The sequence below is a fragment of the Larimichthys crocea genome, chromosome XV, assembly GCF_000972845.2.
Source record: "Larimichthys crocea isolate SSNF chromosome XV, L_crocea_2.0, whole genome shotgun sequence".
NCBI lineage: Eukaryota > Metazoa > Chordata > Actinopteri > Sciaenidae > Larimichthys > Larimichthys crocea.
The window spans coordinates 892,485-904,982 of NC_040025.1; the positions used below are offsets into that span (position 1 = coordinate 892,485).

Below are 12,498 nucleotides of genomic sequence, written 5' to 3' on the forward strand. Positions count from 1 at the left end.
TGTGCCATTTCCCAGAAGTAATTCTCAACATGATGTTCATTGGCCATTATTATAATAGGTTATATAACTCTCATGATCTTAGTTTTTTTTCTGTCATATTCTTACTCTCCCTGCAGCCAAAGAGCATATAGAAAATGTGGAGAATAGGTCTGCTAATGGGGGAAAAGTACTGTATATATTACCAAAAGTTGCAGGTTTTGTTTACTGTTTCTCTTGGGCACAGATGCCCCATATACCAGATAATTTCTAGAATAAGCTTACCTAGACCTGGGACCTGGTGTCATTACAAGACATAAACCACATGCTCACTCATGGTAGTTACAGTAACCAATGGATAATACATTAGTATCATTATTGTCTCTTAACAAGTGAAATTTGTTGGTGGGTTTCGCTCCATGTACTTTCACCACTTATTTATGTATGATACTTAACTTTGTAGTTAAAAACTGTGTTCATAAGGGTACTTCATTTAACAAAAATCTTTGGAACAAAGCATAACACGGCTGAATAGCAAAATCCATTTTTCAAATCTTTCTAATTTGTTTGGTTCAGTTCAAATGAACCCTGGTGAATTAGTCCATTTAATGCAGTTTGTTTGGCCTTGTATAAGTTTAACTTTGGTGCGTACCAAACAAGTTGACCAAGAACCACCTGAAAAGGAGGGTCTTGGTCAACTTTTAAGTGGATTCTGGCAGGTTATTAAATCCATTAAAAAAGTGACATAGACATAGTGATCTTACAGTAATACCTCACAGAATTTCTAGCTGTCTGACATCATTCATAACATGTAGTCAATTTGCAGTTTAATAATTTTTATATCCATTAAATTTTTTTTCTGAACTCATTGTGACACCAGAGAAGATAAATATCAGAATGGTCAAATGCAGCATGACCTGCTGACCTGACCACAATTTGACTATCTAAGGTGAACCTGAAAACGAACCAGACTGTAACTAAAATGCAACAACATATAATTTTTAATTCAATGGTGCTTGGCTCCAATTACTGTCATTTGTATTAGATAAAATCCAAGCTGCATTCTGAACAAATCAGAGATGTAGGACTGATAATGTCAGCCTTCCCTCCTTGTGTCCTATGGTTCTGTAGGTCCTGTACTTCCATACGTCTCTGCGGTTGCCCAGCACGGTGGTCGTCCTGGAGTTGGTGTCCTTGTCACCCAGGCCAGACGGCTCCCAGCATGCCCTGGGGCGAGGCTTCACTCTCCTGGAGCTTTTTACCAACAGACCAGAGGCTCAGGCTGCTGATGGGGACAGAAGGTGATTAGCCCAATCTTAATTACGCCAGTCACACATTAATGAGTGTTCTCATGAGGAGATGGTTGAAGGACAAGTTTGTTTGTGTTGAAGGGGGTGGCTGCTTGAATATCATACAGGGACTGCCAGTTTATTTGGTCTAATATACTGATGTTAAAGCTTTGCAATAATATGTACCTCAGCTGTAGTAATCTTATTTTTTTACTCTGCTTGCTTGCAGAACTACCATCGTACTTGCTCTGTTGTCAGCAGTCAGGATTTAGAGGGAAGCTAGTTTGGTTGAGAGACACTACCTTTAAACGAATAATTAAATGTTGCTACACAACAGTAGACACATTTGGCTACATCCATTCATTCGGACATACATGTTGGTTTCTATCTTGCAGGCTGAGCCTACACCACGGATCACCAAGAGGCCTTCTCCACCCCGTGCTGAGGGACACTGTTGACTGTAAGGACCTTTTTATATATCCCGTTTTACTATAGATCTGTTATAGTGTTTGTCCCTGGAACGATTCAGCAGGAAAGCCTACAGGGACACATTATATGTATGTAGGGATAAGCAGTACTTATTTTTAGGCCAGGAAGGCTACCTGTGTTTTCCAAGGTGAGAACCTTGACAATCACACCATCTGTAGACACACGTGGCAACATTGTGGATAATAAGAGGTGCAGTGTCACCCTTTAGTTCAGTTTTTTGCATTGTTATAGCAAGAGAATTCATCTGTATAGACATATGTATCAACTGCTCACTTCATTTCATTTTCATTTTCTGTGTCATGGCTTATGCTATGAGAAAGTAGTGGATTGAGTAGCAAAACATTCAACTTATCTAACCCAGCTCAACTGGCACCAATCCTAAAACTTCACTGACTTGGAAAAACTCCCAGCACAAGTGTTATGAGGAAAAACAAAATAAATACTACAACTCAAGGAGAGATACCCCCAGTGTTCAGTAGATGCTGCGGGAAAACGATAAAATGTGCAGTATCATGGGCAATGAAATGTGGAGAAGAAAACATAAGATGAGGGAAACAATTAGTGAGATCAACAGCCATTGTGTGTCTGTACCATAATGTGAAATGACATAAAGATGGGCTCCCTGCATTCTTTGCCAGGTCTCATCACAGAGAAATTGGTCAAGTGCTGTGTAAGGTCAGTCTAATACAGAGTTGAAAAGACTTGTCCCTTGTATTTGGCTTAAAGTGAAAGTACGAAAGCCAGCAAAGCCTAACTCTTACCCTAACCCAACATATTAGTGACCACTATGTTTTCTTTTAATCACAGTTTCATGTACTTTTTAGCTATAGACCTTTTAAGAGATTATGTGAAAGTTGTGTTGAAAGCCATCAGATTAACTGTTAAACATCTTTGCACTCCCAACTATCGCATACTGTATAAAGTACGTAATGAAGAAAGCTATTACTTATAGTTAATTAATAATTATAACTGTGGATCTCTTTGCTGGAAGTTGACAGTTTTGGTTATTCTTCAAACTTCAGGCATGAGTTATTGAATGGACCAGTCTCTTTCAATATTAGACTAGTGTCAGTTTAGCAGCTGAGAACAATTCTTGAATTATTGAGTTAGCTACTGAAGCTCAGGATCAGTCTAGATATGTCCTCGCTTGGCCTAAAAAACCGAAGCTATGAATTACAAAACACTGTAATGCCTCACAGTATGAATAACACCGTACCCAGTGAGAGCCAGAGTTCCTGTCTTGGCTATCATGTCACATGAATATTAGAAAACCTTCTCTCAAACAGACTTTTGCGCTCGCTGAATTATTAACCACACGCCTGTTGTTTAGGGGAAAGCTGCTATTTTGTTTTAAGAGCTGTATTGCTGTCACTCTTGATGCTTTCATGGTCAGAACCCTTTTTCATTTTTTTTATATCACTTTAATTCTCATCCACTCTGTCAGGGTCACATAGTCCCTGCATCTACTGCTTAATGTGAAGCATTTTGAGTGTGAATTTGTGCTGGACTGAAATAAGTACATTTTCTTTTAGCGGTCATTCATGTCTGATTGTGTGATAGAATTATAATGAGAAAACATGCCCTGCAGGCTAACATTATTTTTATTCCCTATTCATTACAAATTCAACATTATTCAGTGTCCTGGACTTTGTTTTTGCTCCTGATAGAGGAATAATATCTTCATTACTTCTTGAGTTGTGGCAAAGGAAGTTGGGGTTAAAAGTTGAATTGAGTAAAAGTGAATGAAGTTAAACTATAAATGGCTGCATTTCCACATGTTTAAGTGTTCAAATCACACACCATCATCATTACAATGAAATGCTGTCTACAGTTAGAAAAAAGGTTATATTCTCCATATAGTACCCTGCACCTTCAATTTCTTGACAGGTGTGTAGGAGACGAGAGAAGAGAGAACTCCAAAACACTGTTCTTTTACTTGTAATAAACCTTATTATAGATACATTTTTTTCGGCCCTTACACCTACATACACAGGCTTAAGGCTTGCCTTGAGATATAGTCCTAAAGCCATACTCACCAACCTTGAAACATCAAAAGTAGGATTCCGAGGCATCTGGGGTTCTTCCCCTAGATGCTTTGTTTCCTGCATTCTTAATAATGAAAATAACTAAATAAATACACAGCATTTTTATGTTAATGTGGCAGATTTTACCAAATGCATGCCCCCTTTCCATGCCACACCCATCAAGCATTCTTCAACAAACACGGATGTTTGTTTGGTGTGCAATGACAATCTGTCCTTGTTTGGAGATTTTTGGTCAGATTCTACATCTTCAATCAATGTTTGTTCATGTTCCTTTGTGTGTGCCTACTATTAAATGATAAGTAAATGAGAGGTGCAGACCCCTGTAATCATTATTTTAACACTATTTTATAGAAGGTGGAACCTTTGAACAGTCTGTAGTAGCCTACTGCTCTGGTGCAACTCGACAGAAGATTAAAAAAAACGATCCGTCTTCATTTGCCAGCTCATGACAAAGACGAAAAGCTCCCTTGTGTCAGTTGTCTTCTTGATAGCCACTGCTTGCCCCTGATTTTCTCCTGATATTTCAGTCACATGTTTTGTTTGGATTTGTTTGATCGGTGTGCCATGAGCAGTTTTAAGCTCTCTTTGGCGTCACATGTACGCCAGGAAACAACATTTAGTATAGCTGTCCTGTTGTCCCGGTGGAGACACTGATAACGAATTGGACAAAAGCACTAAAACCACTCTGTGCCGGCTGTGGTATTGTTTTCCCATGTGGACAGAGGTGATGCACAACTAGCACCAAAATAACACAAAAAAATGTGACTAACCACTTGTAGGCTGTGGTGCACTGTAGTGCTTTGGATTTCAACTCTGCAAAGTTATCACTGTGACAATCACTAATTTTCTTATCATAATTAATTAATGTTATTATTGTTATCTTAATTTGCAATGATTGAAATGAATACCATTATAAAAGTTGTGTAATCCAGTGTAAACCAACAGGGGTGTGTGCTTGCAGTGTAATCCACCAGCAGTGTGTGTTCCATTCCCAGAAGATTATATTGTAACATGAACGTAACTGTATTAATTAATTGGCCAGCGAGTGCAGTGTGTCGTCTGATGTAGTTGCATTGCATTGAGGCCCAAGCTGACCACGGTTCAACAATTATCTGGATAATTCAGAGTTTTTTTTTTCTTCTTTCTTTTCTGTGGTTTTTGGACCTCTGCTGAGCCCACACAGTAGTCATATTAAATGAGGAGGACACAGTTCAAATACTGGTGTAAACATGATATTTACTGCTCCCAGTATGTCTGAGGAGTCTTATACACATAGCTTAAGGCCAGACAGAGTGAGGTCCTGTTTTGTGATATCTTACTGTGAGAAACCAGAGATCTGTATTCATTCTGTTGAATGTACATCCTGAGCCATTACAACTTGGTTTGTTGACTTTGTGTCATTGGAAAACATTGAACAAAGATAATGTTGAATGCCAGATTATAGACTAGCATGAACTATTTGCTCCTTTGTACCCTTGTTGCTCCTTGATGTTTGATGTCGATCTTTAGCACTGTATACATACTGCATGTTATGGCAGTATAAGGAGAGCAAACAAACCTCAGTCCTATCATTTACACAATGGTGCTTATTTTCCATTCGAAGGCCAGCAATTGTACTCAAACCTCAGGAGTACACACAGGTAGGTCAGCATTCTGTCTGCTGTTTGCACTGTGAAATGTGGTTTTTGTGTTCACACTCCCCTGAGAATTGTTTGTTGCATCAACATCCAGTAAAAGATACATTTGATACATTTTTTCATGGAAAATGTTTCCTCCACAGTAGGAATAAAAACTATAATCAATGTACTGACAGCCAGGTTCAAACTAGACATGTTTTGCATCCCAGACAAAACAATCAAAGTTACTCTGCACAGTTTCTTGAAAAATCAAGAGATTCCTAGAGTTATTAGTATTCATGCTCTGGTAACCGTAAATGTCTATAAAAATGACATGGTAATCCATCCACTGTAAGATAGTTCAATCTGGACATAGTCATTGACATCACTTAGTGCCCAGCCTCTAGATTTTCTAAAAATACATTGTTTGTGCTGCTGACGTCAGATTGTTGTTGATGCCGATATGTGATGTTGATTTCTTCTTTTTGTTCGTGGGTATCTGAATATTTCCAGTGTCACTGTAGAAACCTTGAAACTGTCACAGGAGTGGATACGGAAACTTTTGTTCACTTTTAATTCGATATTACAACTTAAACTTCAGAGTGTCGTAAATATTCATAAATGTACTTAACTTCAGCTGCAAGTCATCCCGAGGAAATGCACTACTTAGTAACTAATGGTGCACAGCTGTTTTAGTAAACAACTGAGCCTTTTTAAGGCTCTTTGTTTGTGACTTGTTTTTAAAAAAAAAAAAAGTTTTGGTAACTCATGGTGCATAAAACTTAATAATTCAGTTATTTTGATTACAGAACATACTACATACTACATTAGTATTACTGGTGGACACATAACAGCACAACATAGCACATTTTTCATTCACTTCTAATAAAGACATTTAGCCAGTGGTAGTGAAAAGTAAATCACACTTTCACTATTTGCAGGCAGGCAAACCTCTTATATAAGTACTCTTACTCTGTAGGCCTTTATCACAATGGTAAATGCACTGCCAGTTATTAAGTGAACAGTTTGGCAGAGAGAGAGAGAGAGGGAGAGGGAGAGGGTGACCGTGTCTGCCTCCCAAACCCAGAATGGTAGTTTGTTTCACAGAAAAGGAGCTTGATAGCTGAATAAGAAACTTATTGGAGCAGCCTGATAACAAAGAGTTACAATAGTCCAGCCTAGAAGTAACAAATGCATGGACTAGTTTTTCTGCATCCGATTTTGGCGATGTTACGTAAGTGAGTCAGAGTAAGAATGCAGTCCTCGAAATTTGATTTATGTGGACGTTAAAGGACAAATCCTGATACCATCCTTATCCTTTAGCAAGCATGTAAGACAACTTTTATTGAAAAGGCATATACATATCTGTGTAAGGTGGCAACAACTCTACAGTATGTTTTTGAATTGAAGAGAAATGCCACTGCCAGGATATGCGCCTGTTTTTGAATATCAAATATGTAGTGTGGTTTGTGTAGGATCAATTGGGTGCCAGGCAGAGTATATACTGTAGGTGTGTGCCAAACGTAATGTGTATATGTTCTACTGCCTAAGGATGTAACACACACATTCTTCCATTTAGGCTATGAATGGATAGAACGTTTCGTTATCTAACATAACCTCAGTTCTTAGAATAATTTGAGCGAGGTGTCTCACTATGGGATGCAGCCTCCTGCAGCCCTGATAGAAGCATTTATCTGAATCTGCCAATCTTGATTGGCCGGTGAATGTGTTCATCTGCTCCGCACCCAGTAGTCCCACCTACTATATATAGTGTGCAGATAACATTCCCTCAATTCAATAAGCAAACCTCTTCTCACCACCCAGCAAAAAGGGCTGTCTGGCGAGACACCTCGCTTATATTATTCTAAGAACTGAGGTTATGTTTGATAACCATAGTTCTTCTTCATAATATTCACTCGGTGTCTCGCTGTGGGATATGGTAGCTCCCGTATTGCCAGACAGCTTATCGAACAAGTACCGGCCAGTGACGGCCCTGACATGTCAAGCAGGTCCACATGGAGGCAGGGAGCTGGAGAGCTCACCCCGCCTTTCTCCCTGTTGGTAGACTCGGGCATCTTCTGCTTTTCAGCCAGGGTTGGGGCCACGAAGGTGTCATCCTTCTCCTCGTCCTCTGATATGAGGAACGAGGCGTCATCTTAATCCTCTGAGGCCAATTTCCAGCACGTCTTCCTCTGGAAACGGGAGAGCTCGGAGCTGCTTGCACTGGGCGGCCCAGTTGTAACCAGTCTCTGGAACTTCCCCGGCCATGTCCTCGTCTTCCTCCGCGGCTGTGCCTTGGTCAGCGGTGGGGAGAAACGGGTCATGGTCCATGAGTCTAACTTGGTGGGCTAGCCTGTGTCTGAGGCTCTTGACCGTGTCTGACAGTGTCCACAGGACCCAGGAATTTTAAGGGCTAACCTGGTGTGGTCAACCCCCAGGCAGGTACTGCACACCTCTGTTGTGAGGATTTTTAGTGGTTGCCATTTTGCCGACAAGCTGGAGTGCTAGTGGAGAAAAGGGTGCTAGCTTAGCTCGAACTGGAGGGGAGCCAAGAGGAATTCCGTCGTGAAGGGGCTGGAAAAAATACTCACCCGTCCGGTCTGGTATGAACGGACAAGGCAGAAGCCAGAACACAACAGTAGCGTCCAGTGACGGAAGCTAGCAAAGATCCGTCTGGTGAACAGTTAAGCTAGTGAAAAGCTCTGACATGAAATAAGCTCTCAGAGATGAGAAGAGGTTTTGAATTGAGGGAATGTTATCAATCAAGATTGGTGGATTGAGATAAGAAGAAGAAGATATACTTTATTAATCCCACGAACAGGGAAATTCTTTACATGCATTTTAACCCAGATACACACACATGCAGTACAAGGCATAGACATGCCTTGCTCAAGGGCTACCAGTCCACCTTCCATATTTGGTCCATGCAGAACTTGAATCGGCCACCCTCTGGTTCCCAAGCCAAGTCCCAATGGACTGAGCTACTGCCGCCCCCAAGAGATAAATGCTTCTATCAGGGCTGCAGGGGGCTGCATCCCATAGCAAGACAAGACACCGAGTGAATATTATGAAAAAGAACTAGATGGACAAAAAAGAATAGAGGAAGGAAGAAAGTAGAAAGAGTTTGTCTAATAGAGGACTGACTTGGTGAAAATAGGAATGCAAAATATATTAGAATGATTGTTTTTAAAATGCACGTCATTAGATTATATAATTGGGGTGATAGATTTTATGTGAGAACAGAGGCGTTTCATCCAGAAAGGTGATTTAGGATAAACGCTGTTTTCACTTTCCAGCAGGAAATAACAATACATTTGCTTCTTAGGTTAAACACACTTTTAACCTATGGATTACAAAGCAGGCAAAAGGGTGTAAGATTAGGGGAGAAAACACAAATACAGAAATATAAATTGGAGACCAGTCAGTCTGAATTGAAACAGAAAAAGCAGCAGTGAAACTAGGAGAAAAAGAAATAGAGTGGTGATGGCACAGAAGTCAAAACTTCTCTATTTTGCAGAGCTGGAGTCAGGGTCAAGAGGCAGGAAATGAAAAAAGGAGAGATGATCGAGGGAAGGAAGTTGCCTCGGGGCCTTTGAAAGTCTTAAAGGATGGGAGGCAAAAAAGGAGGAGGAAACAGGCAGGGCTTATTGCCTAGTAAGCTCATTGGCTTGATCTAAGCCTCTCTTCTCAACCAACTGGGAAAAAAGGAGAAGGAGTGGAGAGAAGACAACATAGAATAAGAAGGATGGAGGACTGCTGTAGGGCCCTCTTAGTGTGATGAGAGGACAAACAGATGGTACATTGTGTTTACATTAGCATATCTTAATTTGAAGCAACACCGCTATGCATCAATTTATTGTGTGAGGGGGACAGAAAGGTAGTGCCATGACAAATTTTCTCACTGATATACCAAAAAGCCTCTCTGTGGCTATGATAAAGAGGTTTGCTAGTGCCTTCAAAGGGGTTTTACCTGCATATGTAACATTCCACACAACTGTTTGTTTTCACCACCTACGCCAAACTTTATTGCTGTTTGGCTGAACTTCAAACTTCCAACAAACATAATGAAGTTAAACAACACTTTCCCCTGTTGTGGCTCCTCCACCTAGAACCTCTTCCACTTTAGACTTATATTAAACCAAGATTAGGTTTTTTTTTTTTGCAATTTGGCACCCCTACAGTACAGGTACACCGCTGTCGCAAATATGGACAGCTGTACAAGTACATTTATTATGATTAACTTTACATTACGAACAAAACAAATGAGTTTACCAATTTGCTAACAAAGGCAGTCTATCTTTTTAGCCATTTATTTGGATCTCGCCAACACCTAAAAGCGAATCCAAGATTTACTCTTGTCCAGTGGCCACCTGGTCACTTCCTCATTTCCTCTTTCTTGCTTCCTCTGTTATTGTTTGTCTCTTAGCCTCTGCCTGGCTGCTGTGTCCACATTTATGCCTGCTTGGGCACCTCCAGTTCTGGCACGACACAGGCTTCATTTCCCACTGTCTCCCCTTTGTTCTGGGCCTGAAAATATCCTCCTCCCAGTGGTCCAAAGCTGTAAATACTAATACTCCCCCGGTGCCTTGAGCTAAGGCTAAGTTAACTGAGCTAACCTGATTAAAAGGGGAAAGAAACTCAAACAGACAGATGACCTATAGTGCATACAGCAGTTGCAGTGCAGAGAATTATTAATTATGTATTTAAAAATACAGTATCAATCGGTATTTCAATATCAGTATTGAAAAATGCACATTGCACATGACATTCCCAGATTGCTTGATATGTCTAATGGCCACTTGAAAACCCAACAATTACAAGTCAAGTCAAGTCAAACTTTATTGTCAATTGCTGCTATGTACAGGACATACACAGAATTGAAATAGCGTTTCTTCCAATCCCTGGTGCAAACAGCAATAAACATGAATATATATATATATATAAAATATGAAAAAATATATATACAAGTTCAGGAGGCTGAAGAGGTGGTGGTTGGGATGGGTGGAGTCACCCGCAATGCTGAGTGCTTTGCGGGCCAGGCGTGTGTTGTAAATGTTGACTGATGATCTTCCCAGCGGCTCTCACAATGCGCTGCAGGGTCTTCCGGCAGGATGCGGTGCAGCCGCCATACTACACAGTGATGCAGCTGGTCAGGATGCTCTCGGTGGTTCCATGGTAGAAGGTGTAAGGTATAATGATGTATAAAAAGTAAAGCAGTGGTCTCTCACATTCAAGAAGCTAGAAGCCAGGAATGTATGTGTTTGCTTCATTGATTAATTAACTAATATTTTCAGCCCAAATCTCCATTGAATTGTTCCAGATAGGGACTTGTAGCAAATCCCTCAGGTTCCCAGTACTGGCTTTGCTGTTTGATATATGGGAAGTACTGTACAGGAGCAGCAAAGCAGTGATTATAAGAAAATAAATGACTCTTGCAAGTCACCACTTCAAATACCTTCACTCCTACACACCTAAGTTGGCAGTAAAACCTTCTCTCAAAATTACTCCATTGGTATTCATCTTTGTTACTTTCTTCTTTTACCGTCTCCCAAAAACCTCTGTTTGTCTGATGCTGAGCCATTTTTTGGGATATTTTTCCCCTACTACCTTCCTTTCACATCTCTTGCCAAGTTGCTGCTCAGCTGACTGTGAGGTACCACACCACTGCTGTAAGGACATTTTGGGGTGGTATTCTAATCTATGCACAGCATCTGACTGAAACCCAAGCTTGATGCATAATGAATGACAAGAAATAAATGATGAAAAAGTTACAGACACCTGGGCACCATCTGTGTCAAGAAAGTTCTATGTTTGATTTCTCCCTCCTTGTCTCTCTACTGTGTTTCATGTTAAGAAGCACCTTTTCCATGGATGCTACTGTTGCCACTGAAAACATTACTAGCACAGAGTTGAAGCTGTGCTCCAACCTTCTTTTTTTAGCTTGAGACGTAAGCACTTTTTTGTAGTAAATTAAATGTTAGAGAGAGTTAGAGGGTCCGACAGGGATGAGTCATGGTCAGGGAGGGGAGGAGAACACAGCAATATACTCCATCATCTCCTTTCCTTTTCGGTCCCCTTTCATTGACTTAACAGATAGAGGTGCTGGCTCTTCCCTGAAAATGGATGAAAAGCTGTCTACAGATGAAATGGACATTCTACCTATCCCTCCTGTGAACTCATCCAGGAAGGATGGGTAGAATATATTGTTTTTGTTAGAAAAAGAACTCCTTTATTAACAGAAATGTCCTTCTCCCTCAAGTCCCTTAGATACATTTCCTTCCTTATAAATTCAACACAAAATATATTTTCTTTTCAGCCCCTTATTGAGCTGAACATATTGTGATCCATTTGTTATTTTGTGGCTTTTGTTTTCTTGGTAAAAAGATTACAAATGTTTTACTTTGTTTGTTCTTAAAAAGAAAAAAAAAACATAAATATGTAAGTGATGGATTTACCAGTTTGTTTTGAAGTTTACTTCATGTTTTTGTACTGAATTCATTGTGAAGCTATCAGTGGTCAATATCTGAACAACTTATTTTCTTCCAAACAAAAATCTTTATTTTCGATTCTCCAAGCGTTAAACTTTTTTTTTTTTCTTTTTTTTGATGGTTTAAAAGCTGATACATACATTTTATTGAGAGAAGAACTGCTGCTGTGAGGATTACATTCAGCAATTTTTCCAAACTCTGGGATGTTGGGTATTTTTCAGATGCCGTAGCTGCATAGTTTGAAGGCTGGTTAAGAGTACTTTGGTTTTCTGCCACACAATATGCACGCAATTCTGTTTACAGTGCATTGGGTACACAAACGAACGAACAATGTACACATATGCAACATATTTGCAGATGTGCAGTCATAAATTTTGGAATTTTGCATACCATTTGTATGTGGACTGACACTCTTGGACACATGTCCATGTGGGGGCAGGTAGTTATAATTACAGAAGTGACACAAATCCCCCCAAAGATCTTCTACAAATCTCTATATTTCATTGCATAGGTATATAGCTATAGTAAAACAAAATAATACAAAAAAAATAAATTGTATTTATATATGCTGAAGGCTGTATTTTTTAATATTGGT

The 12,498-nt window shown here is 39.9% G+C and overlaps 1 protein-coding gene across 3 annotated transcripts in view; it reads left to right on the plus strand.

Annotated features, from left to right (window-relative positions):
• nphp4 (nephronophthisis 4) overlaps positions 1-12,498 on the plus strand; it is a 149,906-nt gene that overhangs the window by 22,153 nt on the left and 115,255 nt on the right. For all 3 annotated transcript variants that reach the window (XM_027288781.1, XM_027288783.1, XM_027288782.1), the window contains exons 3-4: positions 1,108-1,277; positions 1,661-1,725. In XM_027288781.1, coding sequence (XP_027144582.1) covers positions 1,108-1,277; positions 1,661-1,725 — 235 coding nt within the window. The remainder of the gene's footprint in view (positions 1-1,107; positions 1,278-1,660; positions 1,726-12,498) is intronic.